This window comes from Prunus dulcis, chromosome 7 (assembly GCF_902201215.1).
Source record: "Prunus dulcis chromosome 7, ALMONDv2, whole genome shotgun sequence".
In the NCBI taxonomy this organism is placed as follows: domain Eukaryota; kingdom Viridiplantae; phylum Streptophyta; class Magnoliopsida; order Rosales; family Rosaceae; genus Prunus; species Prunus dulcis.
In genome coordinates this window covers 5276394-5304111 of record NC_047656.1, presented here as the reverse complement: position 1 = coordinate 5304111, position 27718 = coordinate 5276394, and the positions used below count along the sequence as shown (strand labels likewise).

Genomic DNA, 27718 nt, shown 5'->3' with positions numbered 1-27718 from the left:
TTCCAATGGAAGAATGGACTAATGTACAAGGGAACACAATTGTGCATTCCAGAAGATGGTGACAGATTGCAGTGGATTTGTGAGGCTCATACTTCCAAAGCAGCAAGACATTTTGGAGTTGAGAAGACTTTATTGAATCTTCATCGCTATGTGTATTGGCCAAAGATGCATCTCGATGTTTCACAATACATTCAAGGTTGTGTTCTATGCAACACATCAAAGCCTTCCAACAAAAATTTAGGACTGTATCTTCCATTACTAGTACCTAGCCGACTTTGAGAGAGTATCTCCATAGATTTCTTAGGTGGATTGCCTAAAACCAAGTCTGGAAATGACTACTTGTTTCTGGTGGTAGATCATTTCAGTAAGATGGTGATTCTTATTCCATGCAAGAAGACCGTTACTGGAGAATGAGCTGGTAAGTTATTTTTCCAATATGTTTGGAAGCCTTTTGGCTTACCTACTTCGATTATTTCTGACAGAGACAGTAGATTCTTAGGTCATTTTTGGAGGTCCTTATGGGGAATGATGGATACCATACTGAAAAGAAGCACTGCATTTCATCCACAGATAGATGGGCAAACGGAGGTCGTAAACCTGACTATGGTAGACTTGTTGAGGGGTTACAATTCCAAGTATCCGAAGACTTGGGATGAAAGTCTCCCTTACTTACAGTTTGCTTTCAACCGAGCAATTCATGGCTCCACACTCAAATCTCCATTTTGTTTGGTAATGGTGAAGGTGAAGTGATATTTATCTGATGAGGAGAAGAAAACAAAGCACAGCAAAGCGTGGAGAGATAGCCAGGCTGTTCAAACATCCACAAACCTCCTTAGCGTCTGTGAGAGTCTACAACAATGGACTTTCATCAAATACCCCTTTTATAAGATACCCCTTTTATAGCACGGGGCGGCTAAGCCCTAGCCCCTGCAACAATGGACTGGGCCAAGAAGATTATATGCTAGTGCGCACCAAATAGGCAAGGGCTCACCACACGCCCTCCTCTGCCTCGTTTTCTCCCGCCACACTCTCTGTCTTCCTCCCCTCCTCTTGAATGCCAAGCGTACAGTTACCTTACCTCGTTAGTCAATTACATTTTCCTGTGTACAGTTATCTTACCTCATTTTCGTCCTTAATGTTTTTTCGTGACATTAATGGTCCTTAGGGTTATCCTCCACACATCAAAATGGTTCATGCTGTAAGTTTTCATCAAATTTTCTGTTCAAATGCTGATGTGGCATATATGTGGGATAATTTTGTAAACCTCATAGATCATTTGTGATTATAAATTTTTTTTATTTATTAAATACAAGCGAAGAGAATAAATTTTGAATCAACACAATAAAACAACTCAAAACAAAAAAATTTTAAAATTATTTCTAAACTTTGACAACTTTAAATTTAAAAATTATTTAAATTTTTTCAGAAAAAAGAAAAAGGAAATTAAAACTTGAATTTAAATATTAAAAAACTTGTCGCTAGTCCTCCCCTTCCGTCTCCACCTTTGCGATATTCTCCCTCTGTTCCCTCTCTCTCCCCCTCTCCCTCTGTTCTATCTCTCCTTCTAGAGCTGCGCGGGCGGCCCTATCTTAAATGCCTTGAAGAAATTAATTGTAAACTTTGTTACCATTTCTCATTGTTGTGGCTGCATAGTTGAGCCCAACATACAAGATTTCATAGTTAGTATCCACAGTTCATGTCGAGTCCCTGCATCTGGGTTAATGAATCACATGCCCAACTCATGTGCAGCTACAGGTAAACATCAGTTCAACTTCTACCATCACAACAACTGCAAACCATTTTAAGTTCATAACAAAGAGCCATAAACATACCCATTCCGGATTTGGACCCCTATGCCTTCCCCAACCATTGAAACCGATTATGTTCTTGCATCAAATCCCAACCAAGTTCTTTGCTTGCCTGACCATCACCCCCGAATCTGATGAGAGAGAGAGAGAGAGAGAGAGAGAGAGAGAGAGAGAGAGAGAGACAGAGTGATAGAGAGACAGACACAGAGAGAGAGGGTATAGGGAGGTGGGTTGGCACGGTGAGGCGACAAGTTGGAAGGAAGAGGGACATAAAGAGTTTTTTATTTTATTTTTTACATAAACAAAGTTTTTATCTTATCTTTTTTTTTAAATTCAATTTCCTTTTAAATATATTAATATTTTATTTAAAGCCACGTGGCTATATATTATTGGATGTGTAGCCCACATATATGCCATGTCAGCTTTTTAGCAGAAAATTTGACGGAGTTTACGGCATTGACCATTTTGATGTGTGGAGCATAACCTTAAGAGCATCCACAGTGGTAAGGTGTATATGGATGTGTATATCAAATATACACATTTGGTTGACAGAATGTCCTGCAATGGGAGGTGTATACGATTGTAAATGTACATCACAGCCATGACATGGGAAGAAAGATGCAAATGTACATCTAATTTTACACACAGTCAAATGGGTCTCGTAACAGAAAAGCCACGAGAGAAGAGAGAGGAAAGCTGCCTAAAAGATGGGGAAGTTATTAAAATGGTGGGCCCAGGGCGTGGCTGAGATTTATTAAAATGGGAAAGTTATTAAATTGATGCAAATGTACAAAGTTCTTCTCTAACAACTCTCTAATATATGGCCAAATTTCATTCAAATTGAAACATGAAACTAACAACTACACTGATCAAAGGATGACATTGCAAAGTTTAAGGTGACACAATACCGATAGGAGGGTTATGTGGATATTTGGTCCAAGGATACTGAGTTGCGGTTGATGAGTGGGTACTCTTGGAATTATCCCTTGGAAGTTGTGATGAGGTTCATAAAACATGGGAAGTTAAGTCATTGTCATGTCAAGTCGTTAAGGATGCTACTTGGGAACCCGAGGAGCAGATGCGGGCCCAATACCCATACCTCTTTGAATGACAAGTACGAAATTTCGAGGACAAAATTTTTATAAGGAGGGTAGGTTGTAACATCCTGACCCAATTTTAACCGTTTATTAAATCTATTTCAATTATTTGATTTATTTAATTATGAAATTACAATTTTGCCCTCAAGTAAGGTCACGATAGTCACTTTTTGTTCGAAAAAGAATTTGGGGAATTGAGTTACACCGTTGCCTTGGGCTTGTTGAAATGAGTTCGTAAACGCGCGACATGCTCAATTTCGAGTTCTAATGAACTTGAAAAGGTCTGAAAATTAAAAGGGTATATTGGGAATTTCAAAATTTGTTAAAAATACAAAGGGGAAACTCAGTTTTGGAGTAGGCGTAAGCGTGGACTCCCTACCCTTCCAGCTCTCTCTATCTCCCTGACCCTCCCTTTCGCGACACACAGACCCCGCCACTATCTGGCAGGGTAACTTTGTCGTCCGACCACCCTCGAGGCTGAGAACGTTCGAGATGTGACCGTGAGAAGCCGGCAATCATGATCGGACGGAAGCCCAACCACAACCGCCGCTCAGGGAGGCGCTGGAAGCTTGGATTTGGCCGTGACTGCTCGGGTTTCTTGCCGCCGTTTTGGGCGATTTCGGCTATCATTTTCAATGAACAAGGTATGGATTTCAATCCTCTTCACATACTCTGGCTATTTGTATGGTTGGATTAGATCGATTTTTAAGTTTTGAAACTCATCTAAAACCTAGAAATTTCCCCTTTTTGGATGGAGTTTCTGGCCACTTTCAGGCCAAATTGGAGGTCGTCCCAGTTGTATAAATTGCTCCCTTAATTGTCTTGATCACATAGGTATGTTGATGGTTGAATTGAGAAATTTCTGGCGTCGAAAATTTACTCAAGCCACCCACGCGCTACAGGAGCGTGTGACTGTGTGTGGGCCACTTTGTTGCGGGCCTGTGAGTCCTAAAATGATCCTCATGTCCTCCCGAGCACGACGGTATGTTCGGATTTGAATTTGATTACCATTTGACGGTCGATCGGGTTACGCATATTAGGTGTTATCCGGGTTCGATATGTTCAGACCGTTGGATCGACTCCTTTTTTGAATATGTTGATCTTGGTACTTTTAGGATCTAGCATCTTCTGTGGCTTAGGTGGTGACTGCTTTACAGAAAAGGGGAGCAATGGAATACACTATTGTGGTAGCTGAAACGGTGGACTCCCCTGCTACATTACAATACCTTGCTCCTTATACGGGAGGAGCTCTGGCTGAATATTTTATGGCTACTTGGTTGATCCACTTACTTCTCTTATGTCAATATTAATCACTACTGTTTGTTGGAATTCGCGGATCCAGAATCGGAGTCCCAGGTGCTCCGATTTAATGATTCAAAGGTTAGGTAAAATGGTGACAGTCCGATCGTGCGATCGTAAGCTATCCAACAGTTCGATTCGGACCAAACTTGCTGAACTTGTATAGTAAACTTTGTTGAACTAGTAGGAACTTTCGGATCGGAATTCAGAGGTAGTGGGCCCCACGGGCCCGATTGAACAAGTTTGGGCAGTCTGACCCCTTGGTTGACTGTGAGTGTTCCGAGGTAGTTTCACCCTTCGAGAAGTACTAGAACGACCTTATAGACGAGACTTGATTGTTATTTGAGTTACTTTGGTTATGTTGGGATTGTGAGATTGTTTTTATAGTATCGTAGGGAGTTCTTGGACATTATTGTGATAATTTAAGTTATGGAATTTCTTGCATAAGTAAGCTTTGATTAAAAATTGAATTAATTTGGTTTAATAAGGATATGGGATCTCTAAAGGTTATTATTTATCATTATTTAATATTATTTGTGACAGGATCCGAACCAAATTCTGCTTTGGAATTCGAGTTGAACCCTGTGCGTGTCCGACACTCGGCGAGTGCCGGGCACAATTGACCCAATTGCCCTTCTAATTGAAATTTCAACCTTGACTCCTGCCGAAAATTCGGCAGAGTCTCCCCTGTAATTTGCTCAATCCCAAAATTTCCACCTGTCAGAATGAGCAAAATATTCACACAACCAATTGCCAGCACTTCAATAAACATGCCAAAAGTTCCATTCACACTCTAGGGCAATATATCAGAGCAATTCTAATAGTTTACAGATAAGTTAATCGTTTTACAAACCATCACTTTTGAACAAGAAGGCGCGGAAGTCAAGATGGCCCGGTGGTGGATATCCTGTGCACGCTACAGCCTGGGGGCGCAAAACATTTGAAAATGTGAGTGGACAAAAATAAGGGTTCATAAAATATCTAAGAATATACTAACCCCCATTGTAAAAATATAGTTGAGTAAAACTAAATATCTAAACTACCTTTGAAGCATATTGAAACCAACGCAGTTACATATTTATATAAATATATGCAATCGTATTCAAGAGCAATAAAACTTGCATGAAAGCACTAAAATCCAAACTTGCATAAAAACACTGAAATCAAACATGCATAAAAACAATGTACTCAAAACTTGAATCAAAGCACTGCAATCAATCAAAACTACCACTCGAATGTACCCCTGCAATTTCGTCAATTCCCTTGGCAGGTCTCGGCGACACACAGTCTATCCGAGCCGCAAACTGGCAGGATACAGGGGACTATAGTCAGCCTGATCCGCTGGCAGGTCTCGGTGACACAAAATCAACCTGAGCCGCAACTGGCAGGATTCAGGGGACCGTAGTCAGCCTGATCCGCAATCCTGGCAGGTCTCGGTGACACAAAGTCAACTCGAGCCGCAATTCCTGGCACTCACGGTCCGAGCGTCCCCGAAACTCGTGAGGCAAATGTCAAGTGCACTGACAAGACTGAGGGTAAACTGGATGTCCATAGACATCTGCATAACTGAGGGTAATAACCATAGATGGGTACTCACGGTGGTTTAAAATATATAACATTTCTGAAAAATCTGCTGAAGAACTGAATTTTTATTAAATCAAGAACTCTGAGAAAATATAATATATAAATATTATAATATTTCTGAAAGATCTGATGAATAACTGAATGTTTATTACGTCAAGAACCCTGCTATCATCAGAAAATATAAGGTTTCTAAAAAATCAGATAAATAACTGAATTCCTGTTAAATCTGAAACTATACTGCCACTTTATCTGATATAAATCTCAGACTCTGCTTTCTATAACCCTTTAGCATAGTTAACTAAGCAGTGCAAAAATAAAGATATTTGGCTTCACAAACCATGCTAGGAAAAATCCTTTCGATAAAACTTATTCAAGATCAAATAAATAATAAAATTTATATAAATCATTTCTAAAAGAAAAGTCCACTCACTCCTAGTCCGAGCTAGCTAGACCTCCTGTAGTTCTCTTCTGCGGGTCTGCTTGGTCCCGGATGCCTGGGTAAACCATCAGGAATATTTAATTAATAAAACTGCTCAGTATAAGTTTTTAAGTAAAACCCTGACCTCCGACTTCTAAAAGTGCATGCACTAACTTTAAAGTCATTTTCTGCCCACTTAGGCATTTCAAATTTTTAAAATCGTCTGAAAAGACTCGAGACTTTACTAAGCGATAAACTTTCATATTGGTCGATACGGAATCCCGTGGGGTCCACAACCTCCAATGACCAATCTGAGAGTTCCTTTAAGTTCCTCACATTTAAGGAACTATATCCTGCAAGTTTGATCTGAAACTGATGATCGGATTAACCACGATCGTTAAATCATAAAATTTCCAAACCCTAGCCCCAGGGTTTGCGATTTCGGAGTATCCAGGACTCCGATTCACAATCCGTCGAATCCTATAGATGCTGAAATTATCTGGAACAACATATCCGAAATTGAGCGCGATCCAACGGTTCAGCAGTACTGAACCCGGAATTCGCACAATATGAAAAATCCGTTCGGGGCTCGAACGGTATCCAATTTGAGATCCGCGAAATCCTACGCGCTCGTGACGACCTGCGGAACTCAACAAGACATAGTGCCACTGCACTACCCTTACCCACGTGCCGCAGCACGCGCCGGCAGCGATGGGTGTCTAAAGCAATTTTGCCTCGCCGGAAAAACTTCAAACCACGGCTCCAAACTCCTACCCTTGGTAAAACACCATATTTGGAGCCACTTTTGTTCTTGGACCTACCCCAAAAAGTGGCCGAAAGTGGCCGATCACGGCGGCTGAAAATTGGCGGAATTTTCAATTCGAAAATTGGGTTATCTACGGTCAAAATTGATGCAAACCCATCCAACTATCAGCTAGAGCATGAAAAATAGGTAGGAATCCATACCTTACTCGACAAATTTGGAGAAGAATTGAGGGAGAACGAGTGACTTGAAGATCCGGTGAGCACCGTCGGTTCCAGCGCGATTTTCGGCCAGCGCAAGTCACGTCGCAGGCGGAAAACGGTCGGAGAAGGAAGAGGACGCCGTCCCGGTAGTTTTGGTACAGGCCCCGTCCACAACCGTGGTCGGTGGCCGGAGATATGAATGAGAGAAGGGACGGACGCGGGAGAGGGAGGGAGGTCGGCGCGAGGAGAGAGAAGGCTGAGCTGGTTTTTATAAATCCAACTTTAAAATATTTACGGTTGTGCCACTGAGACTCTTTTGACCATAACTCTCTCGTTACAACTCCGATTCAGGCCCACTACGTGTTTATGAACTCATTTCACCGTGCTCTACGCAACGGTGTAAGTGAAATTGTCAAATTCCTTCTAGATAAAAAAATCACATTTTTCTTAATAAAATATTCCGAGGGCAAAATTGTCTTTTTGCAAAATAAGATATTCCTTAATTATGAATTTTAGGTTTGGGTTATTACAATTTGGAATTATCATTAAAGTACATGGATTGGGTGATAGCGGGTTGTTTGCGAAAGTCTATTATTTTAATTGTGGAATATAGTACTTTATGGAAATTGATTTGTTTGGTAATGGATATATTGGTTAATGAGGTTATAAACGCGGGCTATCGGTTTGGTTTCAGCCCTTACCATGTGACACGAGACTTTCCGTTTATATATATTATTATTATATTATTATCATTATTATTATTATCGTTTTACTTTAATGATTATTATATAATTCACTTATGGCTTGATAGAAGGGTTTGGTGTCAGTATGGGAATGCTTATTATTATTTCTATTATTATTAATGCTAGTAATATTGTTTATATAGGATTATAGTGATTTTGTCTATGATATGGTGTTTTGGATTTATTTATCTTGTCTTATGGATTTTCAGAGACTATATATTTCCTAAGTATTTGAAAAGTGTTTTGAATATTAATGAAATTGAGTGGGCTTATTTAGATTTGGTGCTTGTTCTTAATTAAGGTTTTATTTTGGTTTTCAACAAGAAAGGAAACGATTTGTTTGGAAATTGAAATTTTGCATCAGGATAAGTACCTTCCGGGGTTACTGTACTCACACATGGCGTTGGATTATCCGGCGTGTGGGCACATTTGGTTATGTTAGTACCTTATCACATGTGGCGCTAGATTATCCGGCGTGTGATAAAGCAGTCTCTGTGCATAGAACATATTTTGGTCTAGCCACACATGGCGTTGGGTTTTCCGGCGTGTGGGCTTACTTGGTTATTTTAGTACTCTATCTCACGTGGCGTTGGACTATTTCGGCGTGTGGCAAAGGATCCGGACATTATGATCACTGTTACTTTACTACACGTGCCGTTGGACTCTCTGGCGTGTAGTAAAGTAATGGGAACGAGGATAATGATTATTATAATATATCGAGAAAATGAGCAATGTTTAAAAGAATTGTGCTTAACATATATGCATTGTTCAAAGTGATAGGGTCGATGAGTTAAGAGTCTTAAGTACAGAGTGAGTATAGAAAAATGGGTCTATTGTTCATGGGCTGAGATATTGCGATTTTAGTTAAAGGGAAAAGATGATTCTAAAATTTACTTGTTGATATTGCTGTAAATAATTGTATGTTATCTGTTCGTGACTATTGATCGGAGAACTATGTGCAGCTTGATCCCTTAGTAAGGGTACGTAGGTAGCCGGAGGTCTCACCCAGGTGCAGCCGCAAGATAAACCTTTTTTTTTTTTGGTGGACTTTAATTTGGTCATTGGAATCGAATCATATTTATTAGAGTCATTAAGTTGGTTTGGAATTTGTCGATGACCTGAAGCCTAAGCTTGGGTAAGCCAATCTTTATCTATTTCTACTTATGTTGAACTCCATTTCGTTTGTGAAATGAATTATGTTAGTTATGTTCTGTTATCGCCCATGTTAGGGTTGATTGTAACGCTAGAGGCCTGTTATGTAGATTGCTTGTTTTTAACTTGTGCATGTTGCCGGTTGAGTTATAACTGAGTTTTAATCAGTTAAAACTTTTAGGAAATGTCCGTTTTTCAAGAGAGACTCTGCTAGAAATTTCAGTAGAAAGTCTCGTCTCTTTTGTAAGTGGGCTCGACATCGGTATGATGTCAGAAATATCACAGGATTTGTCGCGGATTTCGAGGCGGGTCTTGTCAATAGTTCTATGACAGAGTATTAACAATGTACTTCTATGATATAGTAGTATTAACAAGATAGTTCTATGACATAGTATAAAAAATGTACTTCTATGATAAAGTATTAACAATGTACTTCTATGAAGAGCCCCTGCTTGGTTTTCGAGATTTTTTTTTTTAATAAATTGTTTTGGTTTTAAAAAACAATCTGGGCTGGGCTTGTTTTGGGTTTTTAATTTTGGAGTTTTTTGTGTTGGGCTTTTTTAAAGTTAATCAGTGACAATCATGTAATTTATAAGAACTTCAACACCCATTTCTTATATAGTAAATGGGTTTTGGGTGTGTTTCTAAAGTGCATTCCATGTTCAGCTCCTATTCTGAGTATAATAATGAAGCTCCCTAATTTTATTTACATCATATTGAATGAAATTATGTTTTATCAGAAATTTAAATTTTTTAGGACAATTTGTTTAGAAATAATAATTAAACCTAACACACACAAAATTAACACACACAAAAATTTAACATTAAAAAAATTTAACAAAAAAACGAATTAATACAATAAAATCGAATTTACATCTTTGAATTAATGCAAGAAAATCAGATTTACACTTCCCCACAATGGATACTCTAAGGACCATTATGTTATAAAAAAAAATTAAGGACAAAATGCTATAATTTTGCAAACCTCATGAACCATTTGCGATAAAAAGCCTAGAAAATTCTTTTGGGAGGGCTTTATATCACAAAACGTCCCGAAGGTTTATGAAATTATCAAATTGCGTCCTTTTTTTTTTTTTTTTTTTCATTCATGGTCCTCAATATTAGTATGTGTGCTCACAAATGGTCCTTGACGTCAGGTTCCGTAAAAAACTCTGTTAGTTTGCTAACATTGCATATATATATATATATATATATGGTTAATTACTGTAGACATCCCTAAACTTGGCCCCCATTTGCAATTGAGTCCGTGAAATTTTTTGTCGTCAATTACATCCGTTAACTCGATAAATAGTTCCAATTATGTCCTGCCGTCCAATCTGTCAATTTATCTGTCAAAATTAGGGGTAAAAGCGTCCTTTCAGTTCCAAGAGTCTCCTTCACTAGATAATCCCGCGTTTAGGGTTTAGGGTTCAATGAACATGAAGCTTTCATATTAAAACTCCAGCAAATCCCAAATGTTTAATATCAATTAAGCACACTTCACAAATTACAAACACGATGGACCACCCTGTTCTCTCCAGAATCTACCAATCTGGAGATACAGTGATTGCTATTTTGTGGCTATTTTCTCTGACGACCCCAACCCACCCCCAAATCCAACGCCATATAGTCCATAGAGAGAGAGAGAGAGAGAGAGAGAGAGAAGAAAGAAGAAGAAGAAGAAGAAGAATTACGACGAAGGTGGCGGCTGGGTTCGCCCGAGAAGGAGGGGCTGGGTTTTAGGGTAGGCTGTCTTGATCAATTTTGGGGGAAAGAGAGAGAAGCCTGACAGCTTTGCACTAAAGGTTAATGGCTTGGATTCATCTGTGTTTTTTTTATAGAAATAAAGCAATTCACATGGGTTCTTCTTCTCAAAGTCCAAGTGAATAGAATATTTGCTTGCCTTTCATGGCTGCCATGGCAATGGTGGATATGGTCGAACGGCAAAGGAGAGACTTCGAAACGACGACGTCATGACGTAATCATCATCATTGTCAATGATGGAGGACGAGGAGTCGCAATAGCTGTGGCAGTCATCGGGTGGGCAGGGTGCACGGGTTTTCGATGTCGCTGAGCATCAGAGGTGGGTATGGGGAAGGGGAGGTTGGGGAAGATGAGATGGGGGTGCCTTTTTCTGGGTTTGGTGCGACTATTCTTGTTCTAGGTTTTATTTGTTTTGAATTTTTTGTTATTTTATTCTTTAAGATATATTTGTTCTTGTTATTATGTTTTGTGTTTTAAATTTACCTTTTCTCCAGCACAGTAAATAATTCTAGAAGAAGGAGCAGTTCATCCATGCTAACTGAAAGAACGCTTTTACCCCTAATTTTGACAGATAAATTGACAGAATTGGACGGCAGGACCCAATTGGAACTATTTGTCGAGTTAACAGATGTAATTGCGGAAAAAAAAAAGTTCACGGACCCAATTGCAAATGGGGCCAAGTTCAGGGACGTCTACAGTAATTAACCCTATTTATATTTAAAATTCATAAAAGTCTTTTTATCACAAAACGTCCCTGAGGTTCACGCAACTATCAGATTGTGTCCTTGTTTAATTTGTTTTTTGTCATTCGTGATTCTCAAGGTTAATATGTGTGCTCACAAATGATCCATGTAAATTTTTTTTATTTTTTCATTTAAAATTCATAAAATTTTGGTTTTCTTTTTAAAATTTAATGAATTTTAAATTATATATATTGTATCTTAAAAACACGTAACACTATATTATTGGAGATGTGGGCTCCACATATATGCCACATGAATAAACTAACGGAGTTTTTTTTTAAACAATTTAAAATTCCTAAAATTTAAAAATGAAAAAACCAACATTTTATGAATTTTAAATGATTTATATATATATATTGTATTTTAAATACACGTGACACTATATTATTGGAGATGTAGGCTCGACATATATGCCACATCAGCAAACTAAGGGAGTTTTGTAAATTTAGAAATGAAAAACCTAATCTTAAATGAAAAAAATCAAAATTTTATGCACCTTTTCATTTTTAAATTTTATGAAGGCTTTATATCATTAAACCTTACCCTTGGTTTTTTTCATTTCAAATGGATTAAAAGAAATTTTCATTTTTAATTGTTATTAAATGAAAAATCAAAATTTTAGTAGGGTCCATTTGTAAGGAGACATATTAACGTTGAAGACCACGAATGACCAAAAAAAAAAAAAAAAAAAGAAGAAGGACCCAATATGGTACTTTCGTGAACGTCAAAGATGTTTTGTGATATAAAGTCTTTTATGAATTTTAAATTATTTTAACAAATATATATGCGACGTTAGCAAATTAACGAAGTTTTTGACGAAACTTGACGACATGGACCATTTGAGCACACATACTAACCTTGAGGACCACGAATGACACGAAAAAGACAAAGAAAGTAAAACAGAGAGAACCAAATCCAATGGCGCTTCTTCTTCTGAGACCTCCTCCTCCTCCTTATCTTCGCTTCATGGCCTTACGCTTTCTCTCACACTCTTCTCTTCACCCTCACTTCCCCTCCTCTTCTTCTTCTTTCTCGTCTTCCTCTCTTGCTCGTCCCTCCCTCTTGTTCAACCCACAACCCAGGTGCTTTTCCCTTTCATATTTTGCCCCTCATTTTCTGCTTATTTTCTGTTTGGTTTCCTAGAAAATGCGGCAACTAGGAATTAAGGCGACTCTATTAGTATTCTTGTTACAACATAACTTTTTCTTTGTTTGAATTTGAGTGATTTTATTTGTTCATTTGTTATTTTTGGTGATAGGATATTAGTTTTTGTATTTTGCTACTCGGGTTTTTCCTGGGAAAGTGGAAAGTGTTTAAGGGTTTTGTTATTGGTTGTGACAGGACCCATATTCCACTGAAGGGCGTTCCTAGCTGCTGTGTAGTTCGAAATGCGGTTGCTCCAAGAGCTTTTATGTCGTCTACGCCTGCAACCGAGGCTTTTCAAGGCAGCTCTGGTTCCAACGCTTATGGGTCTGATCAGATTCAGGTAAAATACTCGATTTCAAAAGGGTATAAATCAAAGTTTTCTATTTTATGTTAGCCATTTGCTAATTTATCTGTACATCATGCTTGTTATTTTTGTTTTTGAAATAGATAAGTAAGTTTATTAAGGTGTTTATTTTTGTTGGAAATTGTTGCTTATTTATGGGTTTAGTTAGAAATTGTTAAGTGGGACTTGTAAGCTGTCACTCCGACTTAGTTTTGGCTTGATGCTATAATGTCTAACATGTTCAGGTATTGGAAGGCTTAGACCCTGTTAGAAAGAGGCCAGGGATGTATATTGGGAGCACAGGACCTCGTGGTCTTCACCATTTGGTATTGCTTTTTGTCACTTTTATCTTTCCATTTTTAATAATGTGCTTTTGCTAGATTCATCTGAGTCAATAAAGAAGTTTCTAATCATGCTCTTTTAGGTCTATGAAATATTAGATAATGCTGTGGATGAGGCTCAAGCCGGATTTGCTTCAAAGATCGAGGTTGTTTTACTTGCAGATGGTTCTGTGAGCATCGCTGACAATGGTCGTGGGGTATGCTACATCTTCTATGCCTTTTAGTCAAAAGCTTCACAAATCCTTTTTTGTATATGTTAAAGTAAGAACACAGTGTCATGATTTCTTATAAGGCTTGTCAAGATATTCTAATGTTCACATGTAGTTTGATGGGCCTTTATACCCTATGATGCCTTTCGTACTTATATTTCTCATATGTATAGTCAATATGTCTAGAGTCTGTAAATTGTTCATTAAACATTGTTAAGCATGCCACGTAAATTCTGTAACGCAGTAAAATTTTTGGAGCAGAGAATGAAAATACCTACCAAAAACAAGCAAGAGGTGGAATACCACAAAGAGAAAGTGTACCTAATAAAAAAGCCGTTTTTGTAATTGGTACATGTTTTCTTAAATCGCGAAAGCCAATTCCAGGGAACAGTGAAGATTCATGTGGTCTTTCTGTTCAGGTGCTGGTAGTCCATGTCTTTACAGACATGTCTATTTCACCGAGCCCCTCCTGTTTAGGTGGATAGCCCGGCAAATAGACGTCTACAGGAATTAGCTTATCAAATCCCCAAACAGCACTATAAGAATCGTTACTGAACATCCCCCATGCAATTGTGCATGCTCCCATAGCATTAACGTATTTCGGTTTAGGCATTTATTCGCATGTCTGGGATCCTCTGGTCATTATACACATTTTCATTAACCAATGAGAGTTTAGTCAGTGGTCAGGGCTGTGGTTTGCTCCCACGTGGTCTTGGGTTTGATTCCTCAAGATACCTCTCTAGCTATTTGCTAAATTTTCCTGCCTCCGAAAGATTGTAGGGTTCGGGGGGAGGCCCCAGTTTTGCAGCCAAGTCCAGGAAGCGGGTTTGGGAGGATTTGTAGGTATGGAAAAAAGTTATATATATCTTAATTGGTATGAAATGGTGATTGCCTGTATCCTTAGTGCATTCTAAATACCCATTGCAGGAGTAATTCTAAGAGAACTTGCACTTTAGATGTACTAGGACCACAATGTCGTGACTTGGTACCCATGCAGTGTTTCTAGATTCAGAAAACTAATTTTTATTATTGTTAGTAATTATGGGAACATATAAAAGAAAATCTGAATTGTTCCTCCTCCTCATATTGCATTGATAGTAATCTTGAATTTGCAACCAACCATTAGAAATTTTCCTGAATACTCTTCTCAAGAGTTATGTACACTAACTTTAAATATATGTTGCTACTATCTTTACCTACTTTTCTTATTCTCTTGTTCATTGCAGATTCCGACTGATATGCACCCAGCAACCAAGAAATCTGCTCTGGAGACTGTGTTGACGGTATTATTGCATAAATTATCATTCTCATTTCTAATGTTTGTGTAGAGGTAGAATGCAATCCAATTCGCATTGCATAGGGTTAGTTATTTTTTTCATTAAAACCAGAAAGATAATATTATATCAAAAAAATTAGGTTATAAACGATTTACAATTTCAGTTATAAAGCTGTTCTAAATAAGTCAAATATTAAGCATATGTTTCAGTGGCACTTTGAAGGTTTGAACCATGAATGATAGAAACTCAACTTCTGGGATTTCTAGTGATAGAAAGACCTTTGGACATTGATGAGGTTTGAAATTTTATATGTTTTTCTTAATGAAGAAAATATGAAATATGCAACTTGGGAGCTACTTTAAATGCAGGAACATTTTATTGTTTTATAAATGATAGTTCTTTTGAAAATTATTCAGGTTTTACATGCTGGTGGCAAATTTGGTGGTTCAAGTAGTGGGTATAGTGTCTCTGGTGGATTACATGGTGTGGGTTTATCTGTCGTCAATGCCTTGTCTGAGGTATGCATTATCTGTTCATCTTGATTTATTTGGTAAATTTTCCTGCATTTATGCAAATGTCAATGTTGGAGGAGACATTCAAGGTTTGCTCGGTGAACTTTAAACTATTTAGGTTTCGAGTCAAATTCTAAAATCTCTCCCTCCCTTTGTATGTGTATCTCTTTCCCTCCCCTTACAGTCAAATAAAACAATAGCACACTTTTTTTTTTCCCCTGCAAATTTACTGTTAGTGGGCCGATGCTATCTGCTGCATTTGCTTTTAAATCCATGTCTTATAACTCTCATTTTAATGATGTGTGAAATGGACCCGAAATATTATTTAAACTATAAGGCATTCTGGTGGGATCAGATTGTAACACCTTGACATTTCTTTGTGATGATGGCTAGAATATATAAGTACCTTCTATTCTAATTCAGTTTTAATTTTTTCCGTTAAATTTTTTTTTTTTTTTTTTTTGCTTAACACCTTGAATTTGTTTTATTTTTTATTTTTAAAATAAGAAACAAGCAGTCCCTCAAAAGTACATAAAAGATTTCTAACACCCAGCTGCTACGCGAAATTATCAACACAAAAACACAAACTATCTCAAGAAGAGCATTCACCCAGTCTGCATAAAGAAAGAAAAGCGGTACCTCTAGACTATTTGAAAAAAGATGCCCACATTGAGGCCTGAAAACCCACTCTTGATCCCTCGAGAAATTCACCTCCTTCACATTTCCTTTCAATACTCTAGTTGTCAGTTTCTAGCATACTAAATTGTGATGTCTGGCCTGACAGACATTGGAAGTCACTGTTTGGCGTGATGGAATGGAATATCAACAAAAATATTCTCGTGGAAAGCCTGTGACAACTCTATCTTGTCATGTGCTTCCAATTGAATCCCAAGATCGGCAAGGAACGCGCATCAGATTTTGGCCTGACAAAGAAGGTTTTTCGTTTATCCTTATAGTCGTAATGAATTTAATGGTCATTGGCTAAGATTTATTCTCAATTGTTTGGTGATTATTGTATTTGGTGATTTATGCTTGCTTTATTTGATTGCCATGTCTTCCTGCAGTATTCACAACTGCTATTCAGTTTGACTACAACACAATAGCTGGACTTATTAGGGAGCTAGCTTTTCTAAACCCAAATGTAAAGTCATTACTTTTAATTGTCAATTATCATGTCCAGCTATATATGTATTTATCTTTTAATACGTCTTTATGGATTTTCATTTCTTTTAATGGTAATCTGGCAGTACAACAAAGGCGTCTTTTTCTGTTCTCAACATCTTATTGTCTTCTGTTTTTTGACATTAGCAGCTTATGATCACTCTTAGACAAGAGGATACAGATCCAGAGAAGAACCATCACAATGAATACTTTTATGCAGGGGGTTTGGTTGAATATGTGAGATGGCTAAATACTGATAACGTATGCTTGACCTAATAGCTTTGCATTTTTTTGTTCTAATTTGACCTATACATATTTACTATTACTGATGTTGCATAAAGGTTCTCAAGTGAGTGAAGTAGACATGTTAAGATTCAATTTTAAATCTCCCACTTCTTTCTTTTGAACTCTGGGCTAGGTGTATACTTCCCATGTACCTGGATTTGTGTTGTATATTAAGAATTTCATTTGTAAGAAAAGAATACTTTCAGTTACTGGACATCATTCTATTGTGATCTACATAGGGTGGGTTAGATCTTTTCACCTATATGAATATTCGACAAAAATCACATAATATCAATTTTCTTTGCAACTCCTTGGCATGTAGTTGACTACTTGGCCACATGCCCAAAGTGGATATGATGTTATGGTATAAAGGATGCAACTGTGTCTGTATGGACTATTAACATTTAAAATTTATGGATTTTGGATTTCCATCATTGTCTAAATATTGTTCGTTGACAACTCTTTGATTTAGAAACCGCTTCACGATGTGGTTGGCTTTAGAAAAGAAGTGGATGGAATCACTATTGATGTAGCTCTCCAGTGGTAATTGATTTCATTATCTATTTTTATGTATTTATGTTTCCTTCATCTAAGAAGTAAATTAAATATTTTCATTAAGATTTCTTGTTATAAATTATGATAAAGTGAATTTTACATGGGATAATATTTGGCATATTGTTGACAAACATTTCTTTTATTACTTGTGATGAGATGGTTTTTTCATCCTATACTAGGTGTTCTGATGCATATTCAGATACAATGCTAGGGTATGCTAATAGCATACGCACTGTTGATGGAGGAACCCATATTGATGGAACAAAGGCTTCATTAACAAGAACTCTTAATAGCCTTGGGAAAAAGTCCAAAATTATCAAGGTGCATCCTTTCTCGATTTCTGTTCATTCTTTCCAATAGCAATAACTTCTTGTGGTTTCTCGGTTTAATTTTCCCTGTATTTACTTATTTTTATTTTCTGTAAAGGGGGTTTGAATTTTTTATTATAATTTTTAAAGCAACTCTCCATCATTAATCCTCTGGATTTTTAATATAAATGATCTTGGTGAGGGGGATAGAATGAATTTATAAGAGTATGAATCATACTTATCATATTCATACCCAGACTAAACATTGACCTTCTTAGGAGTTGGGACTTTCAGTTTCATCTTTGTCTGTCAGGTACAAATACACTTCTATCACTTTGGGCAATACACTTCTATAATTTAATTTAAGGGCTCTCTCTCTCTGTCTCACACACACACACACACACTCATTTCAAAGAAGGAAGATAAAATTTTGATGTTTACCAAAACAGATAGTCACAAGCGTGAGTAATTTAGTTGTGTTTCAATTCTGTTATACATGAAATGTTGTCTCCCTAGGCTAGGTTCCTTTTATGTATGAGCATTAAGCTTGGAAGATTTGATTAGCTACAATTAACTCAACTCTTTAGCTAATCTAAATATTAATACAAGTATATAAATTAATTTAAAGTTTCATTGTTTTGAGCCACATTATATTTTCTTCCAGGAAAAGGATATCACTTTGAGTGGTGAGCATGTAAGAGAAGGACTGACATGCGTCATCTCAGTCAAAGTTGCCAATCCGGAATTTGAAGGCCAAACAAAGGTACTACCTGTTTCTTGCAATCCTGATGTGTAATAATGATTTGGAGGCACTGTTTCTGTGGACATCTTAGGCTTTGCCATTGTGTACCCTTATTGTGTTGGTTGTTCTGTTTTAAAAGACTAGGCTGGGAAATCCAGAGGTGCGAAGAGTGGTTGATCAATCTCTTCAAGAGTATCTTACAGAATACTTGGAGTTGCATCCAGATGTACTGGATTCAATCCTTTCAAAGTCTTTAAATGCTCTCAAGGTATCCTTCTCATAAATAAGAATATCACTTTGATACATGAAGCTTACATATAATTATACTTGAAATCTTTTCCTCATGTCTAATGCTTCTTTTTTCAGGCAGCTCTGGCTGCAAAGAGGGCAAGGGAACTAGTCAGACAAAAGAGTGTTTTGCGATCCTCTTCTCTCCCAGGAAAACTAGCTGATTGCTCATCAACAAATCCTGAAGAATCTGGTATGTCTTGCACCATCTTGTATGAAACTGCTATGAGCTTCTCAAAGGAATATTCATTTGGGTTTTCAATTATTAGGTTATTAAATGCTTTTGATACTAGTAATCTTGTTCTATTTCTATTCATATTTCTAAATTTTAAAATTCTTCTGGTCTTATTAATTTCACAGTGCCAAGGATGATTGAAAATGCTTGTATTACATTTTAGTAGCAAACTTTTCTTAGTTGAGTTTATAAATTCTGAAGTCTGTAGTCACTATTGAATTTTCCAACATAAGCATCATAAACATGATATTTCAAACATGCTTTTAGGACTTTCTCTTTTCCTACTGCTCCTTTTTGGAGAAGTATTTTGTTCAAATTTATTACATTTACTTCTTTAGAGAACATGTTAACACAACTTATCACATTGGTTATCATTCTTTTTCCTTTACATATATTTTTTACTTTATTTTATGAAAAACATAATTTCATCAAAGAAAAGCAGAACAATACAGGGGAAAAGTTGTCCACTGGTCGAACTAGAAGAAGCTAGTTAAACAAAACAACAAAGCCTGCAAAATGTAGCTCAGCAACAATTATACGGGGCAGCAGGCCAAGGAAAGCTAGTGTACAGGAATTCCAATCATACAATTTAGCCTGAAAGGAACTATCCCTAAATTCTGAAGCCACCGACGGCCTAAGGGTCTTCTATCTAATCTCTTCTTCTTTTTTTTCTTTCGAAAAGAAAAGTAATTGTATTAAAGTAGGAAGCTAACTACAAAGAGTGGATAAGGAATCCACACTCTGGGAAAGAACAAGTATAAACAAGAAAGTACAACTCAAAGCATCCTTTTGGAATAACCCAAGTAGCTTTTTTTTTTCTGGTCAGAACTACTAAATAGTTTCCACTAGAACTCAGAAGTTCTACCTCTTCATCTCTTGCTCCCCTCAAAGATTCTTCTGTTTCTCTTCATCCCTAGCACATAGTAGATGTTCTAAGGAACTATCACATTATTATGTTGAACATTAAAATTTTGTTCCTTGCTGTTTTATGTTTACAGAAATCTTTATAGTGGAAGGAGATTCAGCTGGTGGAAGTGCAAAACAGGGTCGTGATAGGCGCTTCCAGGTCAATTTATAACTGTGCTAGTTTGTAATTTTGACAATATTATGTCTGTCAATCACCAGATGATTTTAGAACCTTTTTAAGAGTAATAGCCTGAAATGTTGTATTTTTGTCTTTTAGAATAAACTCGTTTCAATAGTGATGTGAGTTGGTAGTTGTTGAGTTTTCCGCATTTGATGACTGATAAATGGGAATGGGATAGAAGAAAAAGTTGTTAAAAAGTTAAATCCTGATAGCATCGCTTTGAAAGCATGGATGCCAAAATTAAATGTTAACCTCACTCCACTTCCATAATGATTGCAGAACCTACTGGTTCAAAAACCACTGTAAAACTACAACTATACCACCACTCTTCCTGTCTACAGAACAATCATGCTAACTTTGGTTTTGTATCCATAAAGTGCGTTTCTGTAGTCATGACTTTTGGGATTGTATCGTAATGATCAGGGAAAAATATACGCTGATACATTATATGCATTATTTTTCTTGCACTACTCCTGTCTTTTGGCATTCTGACATTTGGCTTGACCAGAATAGTTTCTTGCTATGGCTTCTTAATGCATAGGGAATCAGATGCAATGATCAGAAAGTGAAAGCCTTCTTAGATTGGATCATGGATCTTTTCTTTATACATAAAAAAAAGTTATGAGATAGCTGTCTAATATCGCAAAATTATTTATTGCAGGCCATTCTTCCACTGAGGGGTAAAATTCTGAACATTGAAAGGAAGGATGAGGCAGCAATGTATAAAAATGAAGAGATTCAAAATCTAATTCTTGGTCTTGGACTTGGAGTGAAGGTTGAACAAAGTTTTTTTTTAATTATAGTTATTATTATTACAGTTATCGTCATCATCATCTAAAAAGAATAAGGTATGTTATCTTCTCTGTATCAGGGAGAGGACTTTAAGAAGGAGGCTCTACGATACCATAAGATTATCATCTTAACAGATGCTGATATAGATGGTGCTCACATCCGTACTCTGCTTTTGACATTTTTCTTCAGATATCAGGTAGGGAACAGATATTTTGTGCAATATTTTTTCCCCATGGTATGTAATAAACAGAAAAAGAAAAAGAAAAAAAGAACATAACAAACCCGACTTATTTACAATGATTTAAATTAATATCAAATAATGCAGTAGTTCTTGCTTGCAGAGAGCCTTGTTTGATGAGGGCTACATATATGTTGGCGTTCCACCCCTTTACAAGGTTTGTATTTGTATCGGAATTAATCTTAGGGATTTTGAAGAATAGTATACAGTTAATTCCATTGTTTTTGCTAAAATGACCAGGTTGAGAGGGGAAAGCAAGCAAAATATTGCTATGATGATGCTGAACTTAAAATGCTCCAGAGTTCCTTCCCTCCAAATGCATCTTATAACATTCAGAGGTTTAAAGGTTAGTATGAACTTGATGAAACTCAGGTTTATATGGTTCCCTGCATATTGGTAATGCAGTTAAATACACTGCTAAGGGCCTATGTATTTGCAAGTGAGTAGGTCTTTTATGGGCATGGGCTGACCAATGCCCACAACGGTCGGCTGACTCTCCGCATGCCTTAGAGACTATACTATCAAAATGATATGTTCTTGTTAACTATGAGGGGCAACTATATAGAGGAGATGACATTGTACTAGCGACTACTAGATGACTATAGTGAGTGGTAACTACATTAATGGGGCAACTTTGTGCGTAACTCTGTGCAGTTTACTAGATAAGGCAATTTATCTCCACTAGATTGTATGTTTGATTATTAAAATTCATAGAATTATCTTTTCAACACATGTTTTGTTCCAAGCTTTGTGAAATTTGTTTATGCTAGATTTCCTGTTTGGACCAAAAGCTACCTTCTAAATTCTCGATCACCAACCATCAAGCACTCTTCTGTAGCAAGAGACAATATGAAACAGTACTAAGAACCTGGAATGATTATGGAGGAGATGATAATATTGCACGAGCAGATTACTGAATGAGTTCTTTTGATCTCGTGGTCATCTAATTTTTTATTGACCCCCATGTTTAAATTTTTGGTTGCGCCACTTGGTGTTCATGATTTTCTACTACTCTTGCAACTTTACTCGTGCTTCTTTTTCAAATATAACGTTATTGCTATCGTTTTATCTATAAGATTATAAATTAACTGTTGCTGACTTCCATGTGACTAAAAGGTGCTGAAACATTCTTTGTTTTTTTTTTACTTTCTTGCACAACCACATTATCTGCGCATTCTTTATCCATTTTTGTTTTTTACTCAAGCTTGGCTCATATGTTTGATAATCCTAAAAAAAGATCTCATGTTTAAACATAAACAAGCTTCTACTCATAAACTAAACATATGCAGCTCTACACATGGGTGTTCCTAGGCATCACACCCCAGACTAGGGTTATAACTGATATCATCCAGTCCTTCGACAATCATCTGTTCTATCAAGTAATCCGAACTTTGTTCTCAGTCAAAATAAAACGAAAAGCTTCTACTTATCCTGGAGGTTGGACTTGGACTCTGAATTTAGGAGACCATTAAAACTAACTAAAACCCTGGCACCATATAATCACAATTTTAATGTTTCTTCGATAAGGATAACCAGCTGTTATGCTGGCAAGGTTATAGGGCATTTGTGGATTGTGAATGAGACTGAGTTATACTGTGATATGTTGTGCCATATTTCTACTGTATAGTGGTAGAATCCCTAGTGTGACTGTGATCACTGTATTGTTACAAGTTAAAGGGGCAACATCTGTTTCTATAGATAAAGTACATCACTATGTTTATTCTTTGCAAAGTTATTATGTTACAGTGAATTCAAGCTATGCATAACTGACCTTTCAGTTTGAATTAGCTGTTTAGTTATTATGTTGGTATGGTTTCAATGCAGGCCTAGGGGAAATGATGCCCGCACAGTTATGGGAAACAACAATGAATCCTGAGCAAAGGCTTCTGAAACGATTAGGGGTTGAGGATGCTGCTGAGGCCAACATTGTCTTTTCGTCCCTTATGGGTGCCCGGGTAAGTAGAGCAAACATAAAGGTTATTGTTGAGTTATGATTCACTGAAGCTGTCTGGTGCTTATATCTGAATTCTGAGGGCTGAATTCTCTCTCTCTCTCTCTCTCTCTCTCTGTGTAAAAAACAACAAACAAAAACCTGGCTAGCTTCCAAGGAGTACCTTTTGTTTTTCTAAATGAAAAGTGTCAATTGAGGGATCCCTCAAATAAGCTTATTTGAGGGTATATATATATATATATGGGTCAGGATCGGGGGACAAACAAAAAGCCACAAATTTTTACACATTTTCAACCTTTAAACCAGTTTTAATGGCTAAGATTGCATTTGAAAAAAAAAGTCAATACCCTCAACTATATGATTAATTTGCCTTGGAATAAGCCATTCTCTTTCCTCTCTCCTCACAAATTGCAATGAGAAACATTTGGTTTAATTTAATATGTTCTCAAAAGAAATTGTTTTTTAAAAAACACTTTGTCAGTATTTTCATTTGAGATGGAGGAGGACGATGTGAAGTGAACAGCCATGGATTTCTTTCTTCAAAGGATGAGTTTTCATACCCATTTCTTTTTTGACCTACAAGAAAAAGTTGGCTAAATATAAATCATTTGAGAGCATCTTCTCAATCTACTGACCCAGCTATTACCCAAATATAGATAAAGTTTTACAGACTTTTCTTATCAAGTTAAAATCTTGTTTCTAATCTGGATTTGGAAGATAAGGATAACTTCTTCAATTTAATTTCTTTTCTTTTCTTTTCTTTTCTTTTTAAAGTCGAAAAGAAACTTATTTTAGAAATTTAATTTTTTTATATGTCGAAGATAAGGATAACTTCTTCAATTTAATTAATCTACTCTCTCCCTTGTTTTCAGTTTTTTTTAAAATAGTAAAATCCTTCTTCTCCTTCAATTTCGTCCCTGTAAAATATGTTCTTGTGCCATTCTGGAAATGAAGTAATACATAGATGACATGCACCCAAAATTGCAAACTTTCAATTTTCAATTTCCTCCTTAATAAGTTAATATCTCTGTAATCCTTCAGACTATTAACAAATATATTTCGGATTTGTCTTGGTTCCTGCAAGATATATCTACAGTTTGATTATCTAAGGCATGACAATCCTCTTTGGTGTATTGTGAGACAATCCTCTTCTAGGCCTTACAATTCTCTTTTTTCTGATAACTTCCATAACCCAAAAGATAAGGCAAAATTTTTTTTATTGGAAGTGTATATGCGGGTGGGTGAGACCACCATCTACCTCATTGTTTTTCCAGAATACAACAAGAAGGATTTTCGCAGAAAAAATAAAGGAAGAAGAAGGGTTTTGTTTTTGTCAAAGAAAAAGAAAGGTAGAAAACACGGGAGGGAGGAAAGAGAGAGAGAGAGAGAGAGAGAGAGAGAACTGAAAAGCTGCTAAATGTCATTCCCGAAAAGGGAAGAATACAAGAGGTGTAATAGTGAAAAAGTTATATTAGCATTCATCTCCACCGTTGAAAGTGGTTAGATCTAAAGGTCTTAAAAGTGTGTCAAAATTTGTGTTGAAAAATGTGTCCTCCGATCCTGACCCTATGTATATATATATATGTACCCGTTTTAAGGTTCTGGTTCCCAGCTTTCATAAAGAACATATTATTCAGTAAAATGCCAGGATTGACCTGAAATTCTGCTTATTTATATTTTAGGTGGACTACCGGAAAGAACTCATAAAGAATTCTGCAAGCATGGTCAACCTCGATCAATTAGATATTTAAGGGAGCCACTAATCCAGAGAAGACGAGTTGTGAAACTGTTACCAGTTTGCAGACAAGCAGAAACTCTTATCACAGTTATCAAACAAAGGTTTTTTTTGTTGTATTTTTTGATGTACGGACTTGCCCCCTTTTAGCGGGCAGGTTGCTCCATGGTGCGGCAGAGTTTAGGTAGGGTTTTAGAGGTTTTGTTATTTAGTGTAGAGAATGCTGTTTACTTTTATATGTGATTTATATTATTGGCATGGCCAACTGTTCAATTTCTTGAAATCTTATTATTTGTCCAAATGTTGTGAAATGCGAGTAAATGAGGCTCAAAAATATATTGGGATGGCAATGACGATTTGAAGGTCACAGACTGAGGATGTGGTAACTTATGGTTTATTCATTTTCTATGTTTTTTTTTTCATATTAATATTTTGCTAAGATACCTATTATTTACATATTTTAATTCGTATTAATGAAAACGAAAGACTATAAATAACCAAGTTTAAATAAATAACTTCAATTTTATATAATAGCTGGATTTATTGAATGTGTTAGAGCATTCACAATGGGTTCCTTAAACCACCTTCTTAGACAAATTTTAGGGAGGAATTGTAAAAATTCATGCTCCCGATCCACCTCTTAAAATAGGGAGTCCTTTAGGAGCTCCTAAATTTGAGGAGAGAGAAATGATTCCTAGTGGTTCCTTATAATTTAATGCTGTTTTATTTAATGAGTATTTCAAACATTTATTTAATTAAAACTATTTTTTTATATTTTTTTTAATAGAGATGGACCAATCAAAAAAGAGTTATAACATTTATGACTCTCCAAATTAGAGAACTCCTAAAATAGCTTTCGTATATTTTTAGCTAAATTTTAGCTAAGAAATAGAGAGCATCATTGTGGATGCTCTTTATACCCGATTTGTATTGTACTAGTTGTGCTACATGTAAATGGCATGTTATGATCGCTATGTTTGAATGTCATAGTATGCTAAAATTCAGTGCCTTTTTTTTTTGGTTGCTACAAAGAAAAAAACCAACACTCCGTCCTTGGACCTTTAGTGGAGAGAATATGCTGCAAGGATTCGAATACGTTGGAAAGTAGTCTTGAAAATATGAACTCTTCCTCCTTTTGAAGAAACGAACACCACCAAAACACCAAGACTGCCCCAAAAATCTAAACACTCTTACCTCAGCGGTGCCTTGAAGGTAATCCAGTAAAGCCCTTCACCCAATTTACCTCAATGTGAGTAGAAATCCCTTATTAGATTTTATTTTCATTTTTGTTTGAATTTGAGCATCTGAGTTCTTAACGCTTTGAACTTTAAGGTTTTCAATGCATTAGAAAGGAGGTCTTGTTTGTAATTTTCTTTATTTCATCTTCTGTGACTGAAAATGATATGGTTCAGTTATGGGAGCTCCATTTTTGTGACTGAATGACTAAGATGAACCATCAAAATGGTGTTCTGATATAAAAGATTTCAGCCATTTCTTTTGTGGCAACAGCATTTCCATTTACAAACCATTTTCTCATTTATGTTTCGATTCGATTAACATAATCAAAAGGTTATAAGAAACGAAAAAAACATGCCTGTGGAGAATGTGATGCATAAAATTAAAAAGTGCCTTGAGAAATGAAACCTCTTTGAGGACTGCTTTCTTAAAGAACCTTCAAATCTATAAGATTTTTCAAAAAAGTCTCTCCAACAATGGAGCCAGTCTTAACAAATACAGCAGGACAGCCAATTGGAGCTTCTACTGTGGCTTCAACACCCTGCCTTCTAAAATGTTTTCCAGTCCATATATGTTGCCAAGTACAACTTTCTCCTGTTGGAAAATAGGCCTTGACGTTATTTTTGCCCTTGTCTAGGACGGGCACCACTAGAATCTCAGTACCGACCAAAAACTGGTGGTAGCTCAAACTGTGCACATGTTCATCATCTGGGTAATGCAGAAATAGGTGGCGGCATACAGGAAGACCTTTTTGAGCGGCTTCCTGCAATGCAGGGAATGAAGTTTGTCAGATTTTCCGGTGAAGTTACTAGATGCTATATACAATTAGTATACAAGAATTATGGAATTACCTGAACAAGCTGGACTCTGTAGAACTTCCAAGCTTTATAGATTTTAGCAAAGCGTGCAAAATGGAATAGAGTCCGGTCATTGGAGTAGAATTGGCTGTTGCAAGATGGTTTGTTTCCCTGGTTGCAGAAGATATTTAAATCAGTAGCTGATAAGATCATACATGTTATTGCATTTAAGTGGAGCAATTAAAATGTTCTGACAAAAAATTCATGAAAAGCATTATTAGTTATAGCTGTCAAACCTTGCTTCTTTATTGGCAATGTATCTACTATCTCTAATTGTTTTTACATTGTAAGTGTGTGCTGAGTATTCGGCAGCTCATGCAAATTAACTGATCTATATACCAACTTTCTTTATTCTCTAATGAAAGCTTAATCATGTTAGAGTTATTAGCTTCATCTAATTTCAGTCATGACAATGATACATTCAGTAAAAGGTTTGATCCAGGATGTAGCAAGATTGTAGTATTGTTTTTCTCAATTTTACTTAGTAATGGTGATGAGTAATGACAATAATGATGCTTTTGTATTTCTGGTGTCAGACATTGAACTTACTTCATGTGTCCGGAAAACAGTTGTGAAAGCATTTAGCTCCATCCATCGCAAAAACAACTCTTCACTTCTTCGGTAATTAATAAACGGTAAGTTTACAGCACAGTACCCTCCAATATCACTGTGATTAAAAGCATACCCAGAAATTCCACTGCTGAGTAGACCAACAACAGCACTCTTTATTCCATCATGAGTCTGCCAACTTACCATTTGGTCTCCTTCCCAAAACAGCATCCCCCATTTGGGACTATCTCTGAAACCAGCCCTCATAAAAAATACCAAGGCCTCCTCTGGGTCTTC

The 27718-nt window shown here is 36.6% G+C and overlaps 2 protein-coding genes across 4 annotated transcripts; one reads left to right on the top strand and one right to left on the bottom strand.

The window, feature by feature from the left end:
* Nucleotides 1-12460: 12460 nt before the first annotated feature.
* Nucleotides 12461-25052, top strand: LOC117634214 (DNA gyrase subunit B, chloroplastic/mitochondrial). 3 transcript variants are annotated; one of them, XM_034368188.1, is made up of 21 exons: nucleotides 12461-12656; nucleotides 12916-13060; nucleotides 13309-13389; nucleotides 13488-13601; nucleotides 14840-14896; nucleotides 15307-15408; nucleotides 16187-16337; nucleotides 16467-16543; nucleotides 16714-16824; nucleotides 17321-17391; nucleotides 17583-17724; nucleotides 18376-18474; nucleotides 18593-18721; nucleotides 18820-18934; nucleotides 19975-20042; nucleotides 20725-20838; nucleotides 20935-21051; nucleotides 21197-21250; nucleotides 21334-21439; nucleotides 22918-23048; nucleotides 24727-25052. In XM_034368188.1, exons 1-21 carry the CDS (start codon nucleotides 12493-12495, stop codon nucleotides 24793-24795), a joined length of 2217 nt encoding a protein of 738 aa, XP_034224079.1. In that variant the 5' UTR covers nucleotides 12461-12492; the 3' UTR covers nucleotides 24796-25052. The 3 variants fall into 3 exon arrangements, with proteins under 3 accessions (XP_034224079.1, XP_034224080.1, XP_034224081.1); XM_034368190.1 differs by lacking the exon at nucleotides 12461-12656 and adding an exon at nucleotides 13168-13171 and having other exon boundaries at nucleotides 13026-13060; XM_034368189.1 differs by lacking the exons at nucleotides 16187-16337; nucleotides 16467-16543.
* Nucleotides 25053-26376: 1324 nt separating this feature from the next.
* Nucleotides 26377-27712, bottom strand: LOC117634216 (sulfoquinovosidase-like). The gene is made up of 3 exons (XM_034368191.1): nucleotides 27422-27712; nucleotides 26867-26983; nucleotides 26377-26778 (listed from the first exon to the last, which is right to left on the bottom strand). Exons 1-3 carry the CDS (start codon nucleotides 27686-27688, stop codon nucleotides 26443-26445), a joined length of 720 nt encoding a protein of 239 aa, XP_034224082.1. The 5' UTR covers nucleotides 27689-27712; the 3' UTR covers nucleotides 26377-26442.
* Nucleotides 27713-27718: the final 6 nt, after the last annotated feature.

What these genes read in the sequence shown, in the direction of transcription:
- LOC117634216 (XM_034368191.1), bottom strand. Translation starts at nt 27,688, where the DNA reads ATGAGGGCTGGTTTCAGAGATAGTCCCAAATGGGGGATGCTGTTTTGG. An exon ending in CTGTTTTCCGGACACATGAA is followed by an intron (nt 26,984 to 27,421) that starts GTAAGTTCAATG and finishes TTCTGCAACCAG; the next exon opens with GGAAACAAACCATCTTGCAA. An exon ending in ACAGAGTCCAGCTTGTTCAG is followed by an intron (nt 26,779 to 26,866) that starts GTAATTCCATAA and finishes CCTGCATTGCAG; the next exon opens with GAAGCCGCTCAAAAAGGTCT.
- LOC117634214 (XM_034368188.1), top strand. Translation starts at nt 12,493, where the DNA reads ATGGCGCTTCTTCTTCTGAGACCTCCTCCTCCTCCTTATCTTCGCTTC. An exon ending in ATGGGTCTGATCAGATTCAG is followed by an intron (nt 13,061 to 13,308) that starts GTAAAATACTCG and finishes TAACATGTTCAG; the next exon opens with GTATTGGAAGGCTTAGACCC. An exon ending in TAACATTCAGAGGTTTAAAG is followed by an intron (nt 21,440 to 22,917) that starts GTTAGTATGAAC and finishes GTTTCAATGCAG; the next exon opens with GCCTAGGGGAAATGATGCCC.